Genomic DNA, 22919 nt, shown 5'->3' on the forward strand with positions numbered 1-22919 from the left:
GGTGGGAAAGCAGGCTATCCATTTATAAACCAGAAATGGAGCAGTCAACTTTCACATGCTCTTTTCGACTCCTGTAGGAAGAGAGTAAGTAGCCTGATTCAGAGGCCAAAAATCCCCCCCCCAAATGCCTACTGTCTTCAAAGAAACAGCAAAAGAAAGAAAAAAATCTGCCTTTTGCCCCAGATGTTCGGCCGCAGCTCCTTCTAACCTTCTTGAAAAGGTCCAGCTCAGCTGGCCTTGATGTATGTTTGTTTACTGATAGGCTCCCACTGCACTAAAAAGATGCTGGGATCCCAAGCTTAAGGTTTTGACCTTAAAAGGAAAGCTGCAAGCTAAGTATGCTCAGAATTTACTGTGGTGGGGTAGAAGGTGGGGGCGAGAGAAGACATGCCTTGGATTGACTTAGTCTCTGGGTTGCAACATTTCCGTGCGCCCGCTGTAAAACTGGAAGCAGCTTGGAGGAGGAAAAGGAGAGAGAGAGAGAAAAAAAATAGGAATCCGTTTGGGATAATCTGAAAGTTACCAATAGGTGTCAGTTTCTCTCCGTAGCTGGGCATGAAATGTCATCGAAGGATACCGTCCGCTGATTGCAAAGGGACTGAAAAGCAGATTTTCGAAAAGCGCTCAATAGGTTTGTCACTATGGCTAGTCCTGGATTTAGGATCCACAATTGAGCCCCCAAATTTCCCTTGCTATAAACAAAACAGTCCTTAAGTGAGCTTTGCCCCGTTTTACGACCTTTTGTGCCACAGTTGCATGCAGGTAATCCTCGACTTAACAGCAGTTTGCTTAGTGGCCGTTCGAAGTGAACAGCGGCACTGAAAAAGTTACCGAGGACAGCTTTTCACATTTAACAGCGTTGCAGCATCCCCGATGGTCACTTGATTTAGATTTCGAAGCCTGAACAACTGATTCACACTTAACGACAGTTGCAGTGTCCCGGGGTCATGTGATCTGCAACCTTCTGACAAGCAAAGTCAGTGGGGGAAAACAGATTCACTTAACAACCATGTTACTAATTTATCAACTACAGTGATTGACTTAAGAAAGGTGGCAAGAAAACTCCTCAATTGGGGCAAGATTTGCTTAACAAATTTCTCACTTAACAACATACATTTTGGGGTCAATTGTGGTCATAAGTGGAAGACTACCTGTATCAAAAGTGGGGGCGTGCTGGTGTGCTGTGGTCCATGGTGGGGGGGAGTGTTGCGAAGAGTCAGACACAACTTAACAACTGAACCACCACAACAAAAATTATATACTGGAAGTTTCTGTTTGATGTTGACATATATATATATATATATATATATTTTAATGGGAAACCTAGGTTGATCTTTCCCGGTCTGTTTAAGCGAATGCCACTGATAGGCCCTAACACCAAACAAAAATTAATTTTTTGAATCCGTGTGCCTTTGAATATCTCAGCCTTTCAGATTAAATCTTCATTAAACGGCCAGGTTCTCTGCATTAGCCGAGCAGATATTTACTGTAGGGTATTTGCTTGTGGGGGTATATTTAGTACTGTATGTTATGCTTCCATTATTGAAAGCAAAAATGACAAAGGGCTTTTTTTTTTTAAATGTAATTGAAGAAGCCCTTTACGGTAGATCTGTGGTGGCTTTGTGAAATATACTTGTATTGATTGTTGTATTATATCTTGATTTATTTAAGGCCGAGTTATTTGGATGGGTTGTTGTGATAATGCAGCGAAGCCACCGAGAGTTTCCGTTCTTTTAACTTGCTGACTGCGTTTCCAAATAATTCTTCCTTCACCTCAGGATTTATTTTTTTTTGCACAGCTAGCACAGTTATTTAATGTGCCTTAATGCGTCCTTTGGACTGAGTGGTAATCTTGACATATATTGATAACAGAGATGACCTCACCATTTTTTTCTTCTTGCATTGGCCAAGCCTCTGAATTCTCATTTCACCAAGATGTAGCGCATTGAATACAGGTAGTCGATACAACAGAATAACAGAGTTGGAAGGGATCTTGTAGGTCATCTAGTCCAACCCCCTGCCCAAGCAGAAGACCCTACACCATTTCCGACAAATGGCTGTCCAGTCTCTTCTTGAAAGCTTCCAGGGATGACTCTCCCACAACTTCTGAAGGCAACTTCTGTTCCATAGGTTAAGTGCTCTCACTGTCAGAAAATTTTTCCTTGTTTCCAGGTTAAATCTCTCCTTGTTCAGTTTTCACCAATTATTCCTTGTCTGGCCTTTAGGTGCCTTGGAGAATAGCTTGATCCCCTCTTCTTTGTGGTAGCCCCTCAAATATTGGAAGACTGCTATCATGTCTCCCCTGGTCCTTCTCTTCACTAGACTAGCCATGCCCAGTTCCTGCAACCGTTCATCATATCTTTTAGCCTCCAGTCCCTTAATGATCTTTGTTGCTCTTCTCTGCACTCTTTCTGTGGCCTTACCAAGGAATTATAAAGTGGTATTAGTACCTCATTAGTACCTATAACTCCCCGACTTACGGCCACGTTTGAGCCCACAATTTCTGTTGCTAAGCAAGATGGTTGTTAAGTGAGTTTTGCCCCTGTTTTACAACTTTTCTTGCCACAGTAGTTAAGTGAACCACTGCAGTTGTTAGGTTAGTGACATGGTTGCTGTGAATCCGGCTTCTCCATTGACTTTGCTTGTCAGAAGGTTGCAAAAGGGGATCCCGTGACCCCGAGACACTGCAACTGTTATAAATATGAGCCAGTTGCCGAACATTTGGGTTTTGATCATGCGACCGTGGAGATGCTGCTATGGTTGTGTGACAAACCGATCACAAGTCGCTTTTTTCATTGCCTTGTAAAACTTTAAATGGTTGTAAGTTGAGGACTCCCCTGTTTCCCTGAAAATAAGACCCAACCGGAAAATAAGCCTTAGCATGATTTTTCAGGATAAGCCCTACCCCAAAAATAAGCCCCAGTTAAGATCATCAACAGACAGAGGAGTTTAGTACCATATTTTCCCCAAAATAAGACCCAACCCAGAATTTTTATTTATTTATTTGAATTTATATCGCGCCCTTCTCCGAAGACTCAGGGAGGCTTACACTGTGTTAAGCAATAGTCTTCATCCATTTGTATATTATATACAAAGTCAACTTATTGCCCCCCAACAATCTGGGTCCTCATTTTACCTACCTTATAAAGGATGGAAGGCTGAGTCAACCTTGGGCCTGGTGGGACTTGGACTTGCAGTAATTGCAAGCAGCTGTGTTAATAACAGACAGACTTAGTCTGCTGAGCCACCAGAGGCCAAATAAGCCATAATGCGTCTTTTGGAGCAAAAATTAATATAAGACCTAGTCTTATTTTGGGGAAATATGGTATGTGTAGAGTGCTTCCTCTTGGTTTTGCAATTGTACAGGTAGTCCTCAATTTATGGCCACAATTGGGACCTGAATGTCTGTTGTTAAGTAAGGCAGTTGTTCAATGAGCCACGCCCCATTTTCCAATCTTTTTTCCTCTGGTTGTTCAGTGAATCATCCTGGTTGTTAAGTGAATCACATCATCGTTAAATAAATCCAGCTTCCCCGTTCGTTTGAAAGGCAGCTGGGAAGGTCACACATGGCGATCGTGTAACCCGGGGATACCGCAACTGCCATGAATCCATACCAATGGCCAAGCACTCGATCACACGCTAAGACAGTCATATGTGTGAGGCCAGGTTGCTTTTTACTTTTTTCAGTGCTGTTTTCAGGAATTAAAGAGAAACTTAGGGAGGACAATCAGCCAGTGGAACAGCTTGCCTCCAGAAGTGGTGGGTGCCTCCATCACTGGAGGTTTTTAAGAAGAGACTGGACAGTCACTTGTCTGAACTGGTATAGGGTCTCCTTCTTGAGCAAGGGGCTGGATTAGAAGACCTCCAAGGTTCCTTCCAACTCTATTCAGATTCTGATTCAGTGCCGTTGCAACTTTGAATGGTCACTAAACGAATAGTTGTAATTTTTTTGTTTTTGTTTACATTTATATCCCGTCCTTCTCCGAAGACTCAGGGCGGCTTACGGTGTGTAAGGCAATAGTCTCATTCTATTTGTATATTTTTACAAAGTCAACTTATTGCTCCCCCCAACAATCTGGGTCCTCATTTTACCTACCTTATAAAGGATGGAAGGCTGAGTCAACCTTGGGCCAGGCTTGAACCTGCAGTAATTGCAGGCTGCTGTGTTCTAATAACAGGCTTCTTACAGCCTGAGCTATCACGGAAACTACCAGTAGTTTGTGACTACCTGTACCTCTCTGGTAGATACAGAAATAGGAAACGTCTCTCTACTTTGGCCAATGAATGGATCAGGTTGCTGTTTCCCTTTGGATTTTTTGTTTCCTAACCTAGTGGGGCTACAGCTTCTCTTACCCCCTGGTCTCGGGGCTTTTGATCTCTGGTTGTGAGAGAAATGACAGTTTTCTTCTTTTCAATTCTGGCATTCCAAGGCAGTGAATTAAATCAGTTCCTTAAGTTAATCGGTACTTCAATGAATCAAAGTTTTTAATTTGCAAGCTACAGGGCTGCAAGTCAAAGGCGTGTTTGAGCCTAAAGACTATTTGAATCTGATATATTGCTAATAAAAAAACAAAAATGCTGCCCTTCTCCCTAAGGAGGAGTAGCTTTTGTTAAAATATATTTTATTTTAATTAAAATTAAACACTTTAATATTTAGAAAAGGTTCTTGGATTGTGGCTGCAGTAATAAAAGCACATATATTTAAGTCAAAACGATGAATTTGTTTTAAAGATATAAATAATCCTCTATTTTGGGTAGTCCTTGATTTCCGACCACAATCAATCTCAAAATGTCTGTTACTAAGTGAGACGTCTGTTAAGTGAGTTTTGGCCCATTTTACGACTTTCCTTGCCACAGTTGTTAAGTTACTAACATGTTTGTTAAGTGAATCTGGCTTCCCCATTGACTTTGCTTGCTGGAAGATTGCAAAAGGGCGAATCGCATGACCCCGGGATATGGCAACCGTCATAAATATGAGCCAGTTGGCTAAGCGTCTGGATTTTGATCACTTGGCCAAGGGGATGCTGCAGTGGTCCTAAGTCACTTTTTTCCATGCTGTTATAACTTTGAACGGTCACTAAACGAATGGTTAGAAATTGAGGCCTACCCTTATGTTCATTTTGATGAGCTCAAATTATGGAAGGAGTGGAAAAATAAAACAAATGCTATATTAGCAGTGGAACGGTGAAGAAGGAATTTTTTGTCGCATACAGCACTGTGCAGGTTGTCCTCGACTTACGCCCACAAGTGAGCCCGACATTTCTGTTGTTAAGTGAGACATTTGTTAAGTGGGCTTTTGCCCTGTTTTACAACCTTTCTTACCACGGTTGCTAAGTGCACCAGTGCCGTGGAGAAGTTAGTATCACTTGTTAATAAGTTAGATAGGTTGTTGAGTGAGTCACTGCCGGTTGTTAAGTGAATCTGGCTTCCCCATTGACTTTGCTTGTCCAAAGTTCGCAAAAGATGATCACGTGACTTTGGGACGCAACAACGCTCATAAACATGAACCCATTGACAAGCGTCTGAATGCTGAGCACGCGAGCATGGGACTATTGGAAAGGTGGTAACTCTGAGAAACGCTCATAAGTCACTTTGTTTTGGGGTTTTTACTTGGGTTTTAATTTTTGGGTTTTTACTTGGGTTTTAATTTTATTAATTTTTTTTATTAATTACATGTCTTAGTGCTTTATTAAACCTCGTATTGTCTGGGTATTTAATTTGCTTGGCAATCCTCTGCGGTGGACTTGTGTTGAAGCAAAAATACACGTAGACGGCTAGAAGAGATAATAGGGAAACACGTAGATTATAAACCTGAACCGTTTTTATTAGGGATAATATCAGAAAAATGTGCTAAGCAAAGAATGTATTTAATATTACATGTCCTAACAGCAGCGAGGATTATCTTTGCACAATATTGGAAAAATGAAGAAACCCCGCAAGAGGAAGCGATATTTAAGAAGATACTAGATTGTGCAGAAATGGACAGACTTACACTGGTAATCAAACAGGGAAAAAAATGATCAAACATGGAACTTATTTTATCAGCGGTTGGAAAAAAGGGGTGGGGGGATTAAGAGTGCCGTTGTAGCTTTGAACGGTCTCTAAATGAACTGTTGTAAGTCAAGGACTTGCCTGTGCAGTTAAACCGAGCAAGCGTTTCCTTTTATCCCTTTGCAAAATGGCTTGTTGTGCGTTTAAAGAGACGGGACACAAAGTGGACAATTCCAAAAAAGGCTTTGGGGCCTCGTGTCCCTATTCCTCGCCACGAGGGCTTCGTCCTTCCTTTCTGCTGACGTCTCCCCCGAATGTGTTTACTTGGCGGAAAATAACGGCAGGAAAATGGCCCCTTCCTTTGAAAGTGGACAAGCAGCTAAGCGTTGTGACATGGCAGCAACTTCGCAAAGTCCAATAATAACGAGCGATGGCTCCCTTTCTCCAAATCTTGTCAACCTCCCTTGATGTTTTTCCTAGTCTCCGGGGAGGAAGGCAATGACTAAAGCCATTATCTGGCACCAAGTTTCTATTGATGGGATGAAGCTGAGTCCCTGAAGTGGCTATTTTTCTTCAAGAATTTAGGCAGTGCGCTTACTCCGGGCTATATTAAAAATGATGATTCTGCTCTCCCTAGGTTGAATTCTATCGGTCCATTACTTATTGATGCAGAACTGGTGCCAATTCCTCCCCCTCCGCCTCTGCTTTTGGATTTAGCTTGGGCCCCCTATCGAGGTGAACATCTGCATGTTCCCCCTCCCCCCCTAGTACAGGTTAGTCCTCAACTTACGACCACAACTAAGTGCAAGATTTCTGCGGCTAAGTGAGACATTTGTTCGGTGAATTTTGCCCCGTTTTACGACCTTTCTTGCCACAGTAGCTAAGTGAATCACCGCGGTTGTTAAGTTAGTAATGTGGTTGTTAAGTCAATCTGGCTTTCCCCATTGGCTTTGCTTGTCAAAAGGGGATGACGGGACCTCAGGACACAGTAACCGTCATAAATATGGACCAGATGCCTCCAGAAATTGTGGGTGCTGCAACACTGGAGGTTTTTAAGAAGAGATTGGACAACCATTTGTCCGAAATGATACAGGGTTTCCTGCCTGAGCATGGGGTTGGACTAGAAGACCTCCAAGGTCCCTTCCAACTCTGTCTATTCTAATTCTAATTCAGTTGCCAAGGCCCCTGAGTTTTGATCACCTGACCACGGGGACGCTGCGATGGTCCTAGGTGTGAAAAATGGTTGTAAGTCACTTTTTTCAGTGCCACTTGAATGGTCACTAAATGAACAAGGGCTGTCTGTATCATAGATCCCAACCCAAGGATAACCCCAACGTGTGTCCCCACCCTCTCTCTGTCTTCACACCTACTTGCTCTTTGTAGAACCACACAGTTTAATTCTTCAGTTTTTAAAAAGTTGCCAGAGGAGCCTCTGGATGGCAGGTATCTTCCTTTACGCAACTTCCTGCTGTGGCCTGCCAGTAGCCAGCAGAGCTGGCAACAGATTTGGACAGTGAGGAGGTTGGGGAGGAACGTGGGCCAGTCCTGGAGTCTGAGGAAGGCTCGGACGATGGCTCTGAGTCGAAGGCAGAGAGGGGGCCAAGGCCATCTGGTAGTTCTTTGCTGTCTCCGGAGTCTGACATCAATGAGGCAGAAGAACAGCGTGAGCCTGTTCCCAGTGTGCGCATATGCAGAGCTGCCAGGAGACAGGAACAATTAAGGAAACAGGGTCGACTTGGGAGTAAGGCTTGGAGATGATTGGCCCCTCCCATAAGGCATAAAAGAGAAGTGAATAGGAAGTGAGCTTTTGCAGGAAGCAATTCGTTCATCTGGCCAATTCAAGATTTGAAAATTCTGTTTGGGACTCTGCGCCAAGTTTGGCCTTGCCCTGCGTCTGGAAATTAGTTCTCTGGTAGCAAGTTCCAAGGGAGATAAGGTGAGGGTTTGTAAACACTCCTCTGCAAGACTGTTTGAGAAGCCTTTCAGACTGGGAATGACAATAATTCACAGCCTTATGGATTAAAGAGGTTTGCCAGGACTAGGTTTTTGTGCTGTTTCCTTTCTAAAGAAGTCTAGGTCAGAACACTTCCTTCAATAGGTTGAAAACGGAATGCAGATAGTCCTCGACTTATAACCATTTCTTTAGCGACTGTTTGAAGTTAACAAGGGCACGGAAAAAAGTGACTTGCCACCGGTTCTCCACGGTCGCAGGAAACCAATGGTCATGTGATCAAAATTTGGAAGATTGGTAATGCACATGTATTTGACAATTGCAGTATCCTGGCATTGCCATTTGCCACTTTCCCAACCAGCTTCCAACAAGCAAAAGCCAGTGGGGGAAAGCCAGATTTGCTTAATGACCGCATGATTCATTTAGCAGCTGCTGAGCGATTTGCCTAACAGCTGTGGCCAAAAAAAGAAAAGGTTGTTAACATTGGGGGTGACTCACTTAACACCCATCTTGATTAGTAACATCTATTCTGGTCCCAGTTACGGTCGTTAGATGAGGACAGTGTAGATCAGGGGTGTCAAACTCAAGGCCCAGAGGCTGGATCCGTCCCACGGGGTGCTTAGATGTGGCCCGTGGGCCCTCCCTAGAAACAGCGAAAGACTGGCCTACGGTGCCTCTGTCAGCAAAAACGGAGCTCAGGAGAGCTATGCTTGGCCCGCCCAGGCTCTGTTTTAGGCTACGACGGCCTCCTGCAGCCCTCTGCCAATGAAAACGGAGCTCGGGGAGGCCGCATGCGAGCTGCCTGGGTTCAGTTTTCAGCTGCAACAGGCTCCTGCAGCCCTCTGCCAGCAAAAACGTAGCCCAGGCGGGCCACGCTCAGCTTCCCTGAGCTCCGTTTTCGCTAGCAAAGGGCTGCAGGAGGCTGTCGCGGCCAAACATGGAGCCTGGATGCGTGACGTCAAGATGGCCACGCCCACCCTGACCACACCCCCTGTTCCCCCCCACACACACACGGTCAAACGCACCGCTGAGGCAGCTCTCAATGAAATTGAGTTTGACACCCCCTGCTATAGATAGTATTTTCTGGAGAATTGCCGTGAAAAACAGTATTACTGGATGGAAGGCTTATAACCTTAACAGATTCCAGGACATTGGGCAACGACTTCATTTTTTTTTTCTTGCCTGATATAATTTTCCTTCCTGAGGGAGGGAGGGAGGAAAAAAAAATAAAATAAAAGGATAGAAGATGAATTAGAATAATGAAAGGGAATTATGAATGGAAAACCTCGTTTCTTGGACGTCGTCTAAAACGCCACGGTTAGGGCAGGGCAGCGGTAGAAGAAAAAAAACCCAACAACACTCATCTGGAAGCTGCCGAGGAAGTCGGGCTCCTTCAGCTTGCTGGAAAGGAAAAACTCGAACCGAGACAGGGTCGGTTTGAGTGCTCGGATTTGGCTGGGTTTGCAGGGCTGGCTGGTGGTGTCATTTCCCAGGACAGCTGCCTTTGGTTAGCAGAGCCCTTTCAACTTCGTTTGCCCTGTTTCGTTTCGAAGCTTCAACTGGCTTTATTTTTTATTTATTTATTTATTTTATTTTATTAAATTTTTATACCGCCCTTCTCCCGAAGGACTCAGGGCGGTGTACAGCCAGAATAAAAACAAAATATATACAATTTAAAACAACATTTAAAAAGAGCAAATTTTAAAGGCTGATTATTAAAATTTAGATTTAAAAATTTAAAAATATTAAGAATACCCAATTTAAAATTCAACACAAATTATGCCAGTCCCGCTTTAATAAATAGATATGTTTTGAGCTCACGACGGAAGGTCCGAAGATCAGGCACTTGACGCAGGCCAGGGGGAAGTTCGTTCCAGAGCGTCACTGCCCCCACAGAGAAGGCCCTACTCCTGGGGGCCGCCAGCCGACACTGTTTGGCGGACGGCACCCTGAAGAGACCCTCTCTGTGAGGCGTCTGGTCGGTGGGAGGCAAAGGGTAACAGCAGGCGGTCTCGTAAGTACCCGGGTCCTAAGCCATGGAGCGCTTTAAAGATAGTTACCAAAATCTTGAAGCGCACCCGAAAGACCACAGGAAGCCAGTGCAAGCTACAGAGCAGCGATGTCACGTGGGAGCCACGAGCGGCTCCCGTTACTACTCGCGCAGCCGCATTCTGGACTAACTGCAGCCTCCGGGTGCACCTCAAGGGCAGCCCCATGTAGAGAGCATTGCAATAATCCAGCCTAGACGTAACCAGAGCGTGAGTGACCGTGCCACAAAGAGAATGGGATGCTGGGTGGGTGTGTACGCTTCAAACGCAAAATTTGTTTCTAGCATGTCTGTGGAGATGCTCAATCATCCAGGTCATCGTTGTCCCAAAGATGGTTTCCAAAAGGTTTTTTCCCCCTCCCCCTAAAAATGCTCTGCTTCTCATCCAAAACTGAAGAAGCTCTTTGGATGAGGAGTAAAACATTTTTATTTATTTATTATTTGCATTTATATCCCGCCCTTCTCTGAAGACTCAGGGCGGCTTACACTATGTCAAGCAATAGTCTTCATCCTATTTGTATATTTATATACAAAGTCAACTTTTATTGCCCCCAACAATCTGGGTCCTCATTTTACCTACCTTATAAAGGATGGAAGGCTGAGTCAACCTTGGGCCTGGTGGGATTAGAACCTGCAGTAATTGCAGGCAGCTGTGTTAATAACAGACTGTCTTACCAGTCTGAGCCACATTTTCAAGAAAAAAAATAAAATTAAAAACCCAGTTGCCCTAAAAAAAAAAAAAATCTTTGGGTCTAATAGGGTTCCTACAACAGTGGAAAGTTGCCTGGTGTGATACAGGCCTGCCAGCCTATCGGGGCTCCAGAAATCGTGAATACAGATAGTCCTTGACTTACAACTGGTCCTCGCACTTACATCTGAGGCAGCATCCCCACAGTGTCTATGGAGACTCTCCGTGATCCAGGTGGTTGTTGTCCCAAAGATGCTTTTCCGAGAGGCAGCTGGACTTTCTGGTATTTCTTTGAAGATGTTTCGCTTCTCATCCAGAACCGAAGAAGCTTCTTGGATGAGAAGCGAAACGCCTTCAAAGAAAAACCAGAAAGTTCAGTTGCCTCTTGAAGAAAAAAAAAAAACACCACCTTTGGGATATCTCCCCCCAGTGATGTGATCAAAATCTTGGCATGTCGGCATATTATTTATGACCTTTGTAGTGTCCCAGAATGTTCCTGTCACCATTTGTGACTTTCCCAGCTGGCCTCCCACGAGCAAAGTCAGCAGGAGAAGCCGGATTTGCTTAATGACGCATGGTTCGCTTAGCAACTGCCGTGATTTTGTGGACCACGTGGCCAAGAAGGTCATACAATTGGACACGACTCTCTTTTAACAATTGTCTCGTTTAACAACAGGAATTGTTGTAAATTGAAGACTGCCTATATTACACAATGAGTTGTTCAAAAGGTGCTTTTTTTTTTTTTCAAGAGGCAGCTGGACATTCTGGTTTTCCTTTGAAGATGTTTCGCTTCTCATCCAAGAAGCTTCATCAGCTCCTTTGGGGCAACCGTGACCTGGATGACTGAGAATCTCCATAGATTTTTACACAATGATCTGTCGGCCATTTCTTAGCTAGCGATTGCCCAGATGTTTGCATTCCAGATCAGGTAGCCCTAGTCCAGCTGTTTCTCAGCATTTTTATTTATTTATTTATTTTTATTTTATTTATTTATTTTGTCACAACAGTATATATAAGCATAAGCATGAAAATAATTATATAATATATAAGCATATATATAAGCATAAGTATGTAATAACTATATTAATTGGATATAATGAAAGGGAACATTAGGACAGGAACGGTAGGCACGCTGGTGCTCTTATGCACGCCCCTTACAGACCTCTTAGGAATGGGGTGAGGTCAATAGTAGACAGTTTTTGGTTAAAGCTTTGAGGATTTTGAGAAGAGACCACAGAGTCAGGTAGTGTATTCCAAGCACTAATAACTCTGTTACAGAAGTCATATTTTCTGCAATCAAGATTGAAGCAGTTAATATTAAGTTTAAATCTATTGTTTGCTCTTGTATTGTTGTGATTGAAGCTGAAGTAGTCTTCAGTAGGAAGGACATTGCAATAGATGATTCTATGAGTTAAACACAGGTCCTGTTGAAGGCGGCGTAGTTCTAAGTTTTCTAAACCCAAGATTTCAAGTCTGGTGGCATAAGGTATCTTTTTTTCTGGGGGAAATTGGGGGGAAATCCTTCGCCTGGAAAAACTGGTTTCGGGAGAGGGCAAGCGTGGGAATTGTCTGAGTAACCTTCCCATTTTCCAACTGGGAGTGACTAATTGGTTGGTCATCTGGAGGAGGAATTCTTTCTATTTCCCTGACTTCTCAGCTAGGCCTCCAGGAGTTTTAGCTTGATGAAACACAGACCTCATTCACAGATCTCCGATCGAAGTCGTGAATGCTCCAACACTTTTAAAAAGATGTTGGATACCCATTTGTCTGAAGTGGTGCAGGGTTTCCTGCCTGAGCAGGGGGTTGGACTAGAAGACCTCCAAGGTCCCTTCCAACTCTGCTATTCTATTCTAAGTTTGAGGTAGCGAGTGATGCAGCTGCCAAAGAGTCTCAGGTCCGTCGGAAAAGGGTCCAGCTGCAGCATAAATACCCGTTTCCCATCATCTCTTGCCAAACGACAGGAGGAATCGGCCGGGTTTTGTTGGGAACCCTTGGGAAGGGGTTCAAGGGTGGATCTTAACAGGAAGGCGCTTCAGAACAATAGAAGATGCGATGGGCCGGGTGGGTGAATGATGACATTTCTGTAGGGCTTTTCATCTCAAAGGGGACTCTGTAAACACAATGGCAAAACATGGTTACTTTATGCTCTTTATAAACATCTTTTAATGTATCTTTTCTTTTCTTTTCTTTTTGGGTGCGTGTGTCTGTGTTGTTTTGGAGGAATAAACAAAATATTAGTCAAAAGTCCTCCGCAGTTTGTTTATCAGTCTGCGGGCCCATAAACAGTGCTGTACCGTTCCCTCTCATCCTTTATTTACTCTTTCCCCATTCCACACCTCTGTCGGTCTTGATCTGTGACCATTTTGGTTGGATTATCTAGCCCTGGGAGGAATTTTATGGGAAGAGAAAAACAACTTTGATCTCATCTCATATGTTTGCGAGCTACTTCTGTAAGCCCAGTGCTGTTCGGCGCCTGAGGTTCTGTAAACCGTAGCAGTTTGGGCGATTTGTCATTTTGGTGGGAATCTGAAACACGCTACGAGACACAGCATCTGTTACGCTTGCCAAAAGTCCCAGAAGACCCCTCTTAACAGAATAACAGAGTTGGAAAGGACCTTGGAGGTCTTCTAGTCCAGCCCCCTGCTCAAGCAGGAGACCCTATATTATTCCAGATAAACGGTTGCCCAATCTCTTCTTAAAAGCCTCCAGGGACAAAGCACCCACAAATCCTAGGCTTAGAAAACTTGGAACTCGGTCGCCTTCGACAAGATTTAAGTTTAACTCACAGAATCATCTATTGTAATGTCCTTCCTGTTAAAGACTACTTCAGCTTCAATTGCAATAATACAAGAGCAATCAATAGATTCAAACTTAATGTCAACCGCTTTAATCAAGATTGCAGAAAATATGACTTCTGTAACAGAATCATCAGTGCTTGGAATACTTTACCTGACTCTGTGGTCTCTTCCCATAATCCCAAAAGCTTTAACCAAAAACTTTCTACTATTGACCTCACCTCATTCCTAAAGGACCATAAGGGGCGTGCATAAGCGCACAAACGTGCCTACCGTTCCTGTCCTATTGTTTTTCTTTTCTTCTTCCTATATATATATATGCTTATACCTCCTTATATTTACTCATATATGTGTTTATATACTATATAATCTTTTTTGTATGATACCTACATATATTGTTGTGACAAAAATAAATAAATAAATAAATAAATAAATAAATAAACAAGTCGATTAATTGTTCTCACTGTTAGGAAACTTCTCCTTAGTTGCCTGAGAGACAAACCACCTATATACTGCACAGGTCTCGGATGTTGTTGTCCGCTTTGGTTGTTACTTTTTTTAATGTACTGGCCGCTGTATTACTTTATCTTCCCATGTTTCTTTTTCATTTGGTCTTCCTTTAATCAATCAGTCTGAATAGAGCTGGAAGGGACCTTGGAGGTCTTCTAGTCCAACCCCCTGCTCAAGCAGGAGACCCTATACAAGTGGCTGTCCAGTCTCTTCTTAAAAACCTCTGGCGATGGAACTCCCACAACTTCTGGTGGCAAGCTGTTCCACTAGTCAATTGGGCAGTTAGGCAGTTTCTCCTTCCTTCCAGGTTGCTTTTCTACCTTCATTAGTTTCCATCCATTGTTTCTTCTGGTGCTTTGGAAAAATAAGTTGACCCCCTTTCTTCTTTGTGTGGCAGCCCCTCAAATATTGGAAGACTGCTAGCGTTCCCTCACCCTCCGTTCCCATTGATAGTAGATAAGTCTGGAGCATTTGTCCAGCTTGAAAAATTGATTTCAGATTGAATTGCTGTGATGTCCAAATTAGAAGCACTTCAACCAAGCACTTCCCAAGACCTTGTAGAAATGCTGCCCGGTGCAATAGGCAGAGCGGAGGAGAGCTGAATGTCTTAAAACTTAGCAGAAGACAACTTGACATGTTCATAAGCATCTAATTGCTGACCGGCTGCTTTGTCCAACATCAAGACGCCAGGTGCTTCTGGAACCTTTTTTTTTTTTAAAAAAAGAGCCTTGCTGTTACAGGTAGTCCTCGACATACGACCACCATTGAGCCCCAGGTTTGCTAAGCGAGGCAAGTCATCGAGTGAATTTTGCTCCCTTTTTACGACCTTTCCTTGCCACCGCTGTAAAGTGAATCGCTGCAGTTGTTCAGTTTGTCACAAAAGTTGTTAAAGGAATCTGGTTTCCCCGTTGACTTTGCTCGTCGGAAGGTCACCAAAGGGGGTCAACGTGCATTGCAGCGGTCGTAAATACGAGTCGGTTGCCCGAATTTTGATCATGTGACCACAGGGATGCCGCGATGGTCGCAAGCGTGAAAAGCTAAGTCACTTTTTTTCAGTGCCGTTGTAACTTTGAGCGGTCACTCAACTAATAGCTGTAAATTGAGGATTACCTGCACAGGTGGTCCTTGACTTACAACCGTTCATTTAGTGACCAATCAAAGTTACAACAGCGCTGAAAAAAGTCAGGCATGACCTTTTTCACACTGATGACCACTGCAGTTTTATTTATTTATTTATTTATTTATTTATCATATTTGTATACCGCCCTATCTCCCAAGGGACTCAGGGCGGGTTACAGCCAAGTAAAAATATACATAAATACAAGTTAAAACCCCAATTAAAAAACTGATTAAATACGGCCGAATATGAAAACCCCAATAGAATAATAAAAACCCCATTAAAACCAAATATAAAAATTTAAAATTCTAGCCCAGTCCTGCGCAGATAAAGAGATGTGTCTTAAGCTCGCGGCGAAAGGTTCGAAGGTCAGGAAGTTGGCGAAGTCCTGGGGGAAGTTCGTTCCAGCGGGTGGGAGCCCCCACAGAAAAGGCCCTTCCCCTGGGCGTCGCCAGCCGGCACTGCCTGGCTGACGGCACCCTGAGGAGTCCCTCCCTGTGAGAGCGAATGGGTCGGTGGGAGGCAATCGGTGGCAGTAGACGGTCCCGTAAATATCCCGGCCCAATGCCATGGAGCGCTTTGAAGGTAGTAACCAAAACCTTGAAGCGCACTCGAAAGGCCACAGGTAGCCAGTGCAGTCTGCGCAAGAGAGGTGTCACATGGGAGCCACGAGGGGCTCCCTCTATCACCCGCGCAGCCGCATTATCCCCATGGTCACCCGATCAAAATTCGGATGCTTGGCAACTGACTCGTATTTATGACGGTTGCAGTGTCTTGGGGTCACAGGATCCCCTTTTATGACTTCCTGACAAGCAAAGTCAATGGGGAGGCCAGATTCACTTAGCCATCGTGTCACTAACTTAACAACTGCAGTGATTCACTTAACAGCTGTGGCAAGGAAAGGTCGTAAAAAGGGGCACAAGTCACTTAACAAATTTTCACTTAGCGACAAAAATGTTGGGCTCAATGGTGGTTTTAGGTTGAGGACTACCTATAAATGGCATCTAGCACCTTGTACTTCTTGCCCCCCCCCCCCAATAAAAAGCTTCTCCTAGTTTTCAGAACAAATGATTGATCAGAGATGCATTCCCTGTGAATTTTGGATTCACTGGATCACTAGATCAGGGGTCCCCAACCTTTCGGACCTCAGGGACCACTAAATTCATAATTTTAAATCCCATGGACCACTAATAGGATCTGCCTAATGACCGGCTGGGTGGGCGTGGTGAGGTGGTCATGTGAGTAGGTGGGCGTGGCCAACTCGATGTCACTCACGTCGAGGGGCGCCTCACCGGCCTCTATTTGCCCCTCCCCGCCCCTCCTCACCTCTCCGTCCTGTCAGGAAGCAGTTGTTGGAGCTAAACAGCCACCATGAGAAAGAGTTGACAAAACAGCTGGCTCAGTTCAAATTGGATCTGACCGAGGAGAAGGCTCAGCAGAAGGACCTCACTGAGGACTAGGAGCATAGATTTTCCAAGCAGAAGGAAGACCTCTGGGAGTGCAAGGCCAGGTACTGGTGCCTGGAGGCTCAGCGGGCTGAGATGGTCAGCCAGTTCCAGGCCATGATGCAGTCCCACTGGAATAAGGTCCTCTGGCTCTTTGCCACCAGTGGCACTTCACCTCCAGCTTTCCCCAAAGACCCACACCAGGAGGCTGAAGCAGACCCCAAGTTGGAATTTCTGCCCCCCTTTGACCCGCACAAAAAGACCCCAAAGGGGAAGAATCTCTGAAGCAACATAAACGTTCATTGCACGTATCTGTCCCAGGGGCCGTAGTTTGAGGACCCCTGATTTAGTGCAATGTAAAAAAATGCAAATAATTTTTCTGCAGACCACCAAAATTTTCTCGCGGACCACCAGTGGTCCACAGACCACCAGTTGGGGACTACTGCAGTAAATTGTACAAGCTAACCTTGGAGTTCCTCTCATCCATGACTACTGGCTGGACTATAGCTGGGCGGTGCAATCCAGGGACGCAAATTTGAAAGTTCTTTTTTTAAAAGCTGCTGAAGCTGCCTGGCTATCAACTCTATTCATCTTTGCAAATGCCCGGTTATAAAACGTGTTAATTACTTTTCTTTGGCATTGATTGGAAAACTGTAATGGTCTAAAATGCTCCAGCGTTTTATTGCTATCTATGATTCACTCCCTAAAGCATTTCATGGCCGCAATTAGATGTAGATTTACAAAAACAGGGATTTGGATCCATAGATTTGCAAAAGAAAAAGAAAAAGCGATTTGCAAAAAGTGGTTGGATAACACGGTGGCAAAAAACACCATTGTAACGGCAATTATCCATTGCAGTTAAAAAAAGACCAAAAAAAAGGAAGACCATTTCTGCCTTGGGAGGATGTGGCAGAGTCTATATATCAGGAAGCACGACCAAGGACCAGAAGCCAGACCGCAGCTGCAACATTAGCCATTTCAAACCCCTCCAATCCATACATACAGCACACAGACACCCACTATGAAGATGTAGCACGACCACAAACACGAAGCCAAACAACAGCAATGCAGCTCACCAGCTCAAATCCCCCTGCAACTCAGACTAATCTGAGCACAACCAAACCCCCACCCAAACAGGACACCCCCCCAGCCAATCAGAGCACAAAAAAAACCCCAGCCAATCAGAGCACAGCCAAGCTCCCACCCAATCAGTTCAAACCCCCACTAGCAGTTAAAAAGGAAGAAACAGCTGCAATCACACATTGCTCCCAGAAGCACGAAGCTGAAGCCTGAAGATGACGAATGAGACTTCGTCGAAACATCGCCAAGACACTTCCAATTTTACACGGGAGAAAACCCGAATAATCAAAGACCTACATACAAACACCCGCGAAAACCTCAGAATATATATATATATATATATATATATATATATATATATATATATATATATATATATATAATATAAATAATATAAATAATATATAAATATAAATAAATTTTGGTTACTGCCAGATTACAAAGTTAGGTTAAGAAACCAGGTAAAATGTTGCATTAGCACTAATTTATTTATTTATTTATTTGATTTTTATACCACCCTTCTCCCGAAGGACTCAGGGCGGTGTACAGGCAAAAATAAAACAGATAATACAATGTACAATTTAAAATGCAATTAAAAAACTTATTTTAAAATTAGCCTGAGAAGTAAAAATATAAAAAAACTAAAAACCCCATTTAAAATTAATTAATAAAAATTTAAAATTAATAAAATTCGATTCAAGCCAGCCCCGCGCGAATAAAAAGATGTGTCTTCAGTTCGCGACGGAATGTCCGAAGGTCAGGTATTTGGCGTAAACCCGGGGGAAGCTCGTTCCAGAGTGTGGGAGCCCCCACAGAGAAGGACCTTCCCCTGGGGGCCGCCAGCCGACATTGCTTGGCGGACGGCACCCTGAGAAGTCCCTCTCTGTGAGAGCGCACGGGACGGTGGGAGGCATGTGGTAACTAAGCCCGAACGTGAGAGGTAACTTTAAGGGAAACAGGCATTTTCATTAAAATGGCAAAAAAAGAACTGCATAAGAAACCCAAAACCAATCTAAGTGGAAGAAGGCGAGAGGAATGATGGATGGCCTACTTTTTAAGAGCCACATAAAAACGGAGGGATGTAAGTTAGCCTCATATGTATTGACTTACGTTGTATGTCACGCAGATGGGCTGTTACATTCAGCTCAGGTAGACTCAATGCAAGGATCTATAGGCTTGGCCAAAGTAGAGAATTCTAACTTTTTGCAGCCCTTGAGTATTTTCTCCTCTCCCCATTTTAAATGAATAGGCATGAAAGTTTTATGCTGCAGCAGGATGTATGTCCAGTGGGGAAAAAGACAATTGTTTTAAAAATTTGAATTTATATTCCGCCCTTCTCTGAAGACTCAAGGCGGCTTACATTGTGTTAAGCAATAGTCTTCATCCAATTGTATATTATATACAAAGTCAACTTTTATTGCCCCCAACAATCTGGGTCCTCATTTTACCTACCTTATAAAGGATGGAAGGCTGAGTCAACCTTGGGCCTGGTGAGACTTGAACTTGCAGTAATTGCAAGCAGCTGTGTTAACAACAGACAGACTTAGTCTGCTGAGCCACCAGAGGCCCAATTAAGCAGACCCAGTGCCCAGTTATTGGATTTAGACTAGGAAGAGCAACCATAAGGGTTGAAGCTTCTAAACTGGGGGATTGAAGTTCATGGACAAGGGAGACTTCAGTACGTGAAAGCTGTTCTTCCTTCTCCTCCTCCTCCTTCCAAACCCCACTCTCTTTTAGCACTGATGGTGTTTCCTAGTTCGGTAATGAAACATCTGCAACAAAACCACCAGAGAAAACACCCAAGACCCCACAGTCACTGTCCTTCTTTCCCTGCCCCTCCTCCTTCTCCCCTTCCTTTCTCATTTTCTATCTCTTCTCTTCCTTCTCTATCCCTTCTCCTCCTCCTCCTCCTCCTTTTTGATCCCGCTCCTCCTTCCTTTCTCCTTTTTATCTCTTCGCTTCCTTCTCTATCCCTTCTCAACCCTCCTCCTCCTCCTCTTCTTTTTCATCCCCCCTCCTCCTTCCTTTCTCCTTTTCTATCTCTTCTCTTCCTTCTCTATCCCTTCTCGTCATCCCTCCTTCTCCTTTTTCATCCCCCCCTCCTCCTCCTCCATATGTCAGGCACTAACAAGCAGATCCAAACTAGCTACTTCGTTGTTCTCTGCCTGTTTCACAGGAAACTCCCGTTGCTGTATCTACGTATAGAATCCAGACTAAGCCCCTGTTTGATCCCTCCTTCTAACTGGGATGGTTGCTCTCGAGCATAATATTTTTATAGAAAGTAATGATGGTGTTTTGATAATAAATGTCATGATTGGAGTCGGGGGGTTGGCTTATTCCCACCCCCAGAACACAATGTATATCGGTGTGCTGCTTCAACTTCCTTTGCTAATTCTGCCCTCTCAACCTTCAAGTGAAGCAAGTAGTAGTTGTCCAAGACATGCATGGCCTTTTCAGTTATCTCACCCAGACATCAAAACCCACTTCCTCGGGAGTCTTTTTATTTTTAGCTTTCCAACACTCCATAAAAACCTTCGGGTGGGGGAGCCAGTTCAGTCCAAAACGTATCAGTAACCACTTTGAAGTTTCTGAAGTTCCTTACTTGGTCCCCTACTCTTTAGTTTGGGGATTCTCTTTTGCCTTTCAGCCATTAAAATGTTTTTTGTTAGCAGCAGGCATTGTGAAATTTTGTCTTTTGTTAACCGTTTTTGATGTTACCGGGAGAGAAAGGCAGTGAACACATTTCACATGAATAAAGTTTAAAAAGCAATAAACTGCTGGGGTTTTCTTCCATGGAAATCCTGCCTGGTGCAGAATGTCTGGGTTTTTATAACTGAGGGTTTCTCTTATCGAGTGAAGAATGTGCCTCCAGTTGTGGCCAGTTTCCCCTCGGTGAACCTCAAAGAAGTGAAGGAGGAACCAGAAAAGTCAATGGAGATTCTCAAATCATCCAGGTTATGGTTGTCCCGAGAGGTGCTTTTTCAACCAGGCAACTGGATTTTCTTGGTTTTCTCCCTTGAAAAGGTTTCGCTTCTCCTCCAAGAAGCTTCTTCGGTTCTAACTGCTAAGCCAGACAATTAGAACCGAAGAGGCTTCTTGGATGAGAAGCGAAGAAGGTTTTCAAAGGAAGCCAAACAATAAAATAAAATCCAGTTGCCTGGTGCAAAAAGGCATTTTTGGAACGAGCAACCAGAAATATCTGCACTTGGTCCTGAACCTCATTCATTTATGTCATGTGACTGAGGATATTTTGACCGGGACGTAGTATTGAACGGCTGCTGAGATAAGTCCTGATCAAAAAGCTTGCGATTATTAATCATATAAAGCAGTTGGGTTTGCCATTTATGACTCACCAGCGATAGACGAGACATTAGTTATGAGAAGGTGAATCAACTATGTTTTTTGGTTTGGGGAATAAAATAAAATTTACTGAGAGGTCTGTCAAGACTCCCCCCCTCCCCCTCCCAAAATCTTGGAAGATGGAAGATAGGTGCTCCAAAAAAGCACATCTGATCTTTCATTCCATACCAGACAAAAGAAGGAGTTATGGGATGATGGTTATCTCCCAGGGATGCTCATCCCCTCCCCTTCCCCCGAGTGTATCTTGTGGAACAGAATTAATTAATTAAGGGAGGTCCATCTAGCGGGACCAAGAAGAAGGGCCTTCTCTGTGGTAGCTCCCTCCCTGTGGAACATCATTCCTACGGAAAGAAAAGATTAATCCCCATTTGGACAAGACACTGGTTTTGCCAGTGTCGACCTCAGAGTGGGATGGAACCCATCAAATGGCTTGTTTGTTTGCTGTTGCCAGGGGACCATTTATATTATATTGGGTTTTTATTATTATAAGCTGCCTTGAGTCACTTGAGAGTCGCCATATACATTTTCATTCATTCATTCATTCATTCATTCATTCATTCATAATATTGCTAATTACCGTACTTTTCAGAGTATAAGATGCACTTTCCCACCCTAAAAGAGGGTAGAAATATTGGTGTGTCTTATACACTGAATACAGCTATTTTTGGCCTCCCGAAACCCTGCCCCACGCGTCCCGTTTTTGCCAAAAACAGGCCAGCTTTTCGCAAAAACAGGATGTGCAGTGTTTGGGAGGCCTGCAGAGTGCTCCTGGAAGACTGGGGAGGGCAAAAACGTAGGGGGTTTGGGAGGTAAAAAACCGGACTTGTTTTTCCCCAAAACAGGCCCATTTTTCTCAAAAACGGGACACGCAGAGGGTTTGGGAGGCCTACAGAATGCTCCTGCGGGCCGTGAGGGCAAAACCTTTTTTTTTCTTGTTTACGTCTTCGAAATCTCGGTGCGTCTTATGCTCTGTTGTGTCTTATAGTCTGAAAAATACGATGTTTCCCAACGCTAGCGTCAGAATTCTTCAGCTATCCAGAGACGTCAGAATTTTTTAAACCACAATTTAAAACACAGTGGCTTAGTTTTACCTATAGCGGTAAGCATACGCGGGCATATCTGGAGAGTATGTTAGGCCAAAGGCACCCCAGACCACATTAATTAACCGGTTAACATTCATTCTAGGCTTCCCAATTCTAGTACAGCTGTAGGTGGCTTCACAAGTTAAAAAGAAATAAGGGGGACAACATAACCCCTCTTCCCATTATTCCCAATTGGGAAAGGACCAAATGTGATCTCTTTCATGTTCTCTGAACTTGGTTGTTTTCTTGCAGACATTTCATGAGCTGCCTAGGTAACATCATCAGTGCTAGAAGGGAGAGGGGTTTCCTCTCTGTTTATACACAGTCGCTCGCCCTGCCTGGCTGGATGGGTTGCGATGTGGTCATCTTACTAGTTCCTTGAGTAGGGTTCTGTTTTCTGCTCGATTATTTGTCCAAAAATTCAACCTGGGCTACAAAAAAGTGCTAAATAAGATGATGAGGCATGTGAACTCTTTTATACCAGGCAAGATTTCTTGTGTGGAGAAGAAATACTTAACTTATCTCCATTCCAATAATGTCCATTTTTGCATACTTTGTTCTCAGGTTGCTATCCTTGTCCAGGGCCAAATATGAACCCCATAGCTCTAGGAAGTCGGTGGCTGGCCTATGCGGAAAACAAGGTAAGGAATCCGTTTTAATTTTGTACTGATTTAAATCGGGCTCTTTCCTTCTCCCTCTCTCTCTCTCTCTCTCTCTCTCTCTCTCTCTCTCTCTCTCTCTCTCTCACACACACACACACACACACACACATATACGGATGTGGTAAAAAAAAAGAACATGTGTAAGGATGGTTGACTTCCAACTCATCCTCTTGATGTTTTTATTATGAGTG

The 22919-nt window shown here is 43.9% G+C and overlaps 1 protein-coding gene across 7 annotated transcripts in view; it reads left to right on the plus strand.

The window, feature by feature from the left end:
- The window catches only part of BCAS3 (BCAS3 microtubule associated cell migration factor), an 846545-nt gene that overhangs the window by 105422 nt on the left and 718204 nt on the right, over nucleotides 1-22919 (plus strand). For all 7 annotated transcript variants that reach the window (XM_058164101.1, XM_058164100.1, XM_058164098.1 and 4 more), the window contains one exon: nucleotides 22631-22707. In XM_058164101.1, coding sequence (XP_058020084.1) covers nucleotides 22631-22707 — 77 coding nt within the window. The remainder of the gene's footprint in view (nucleotides 1-22630; nucleotides 22708-22919) is intronic.

Source organism: Ahaetulla prasina, chromosome 1 (genome assembly GCF_028640845.1).
Source record: "Ahaetulla prasina isolate Xishuangbanna chromosome 1, ASM2864084v1, whole genome shotgun sequence".
NCBI classification, from domain to species: Eukaryota; Metazoa; Chordata; class Lepidosauria; order Squamata; family Colubridae; genus Ahaetulla; species Ahaetulla prasina.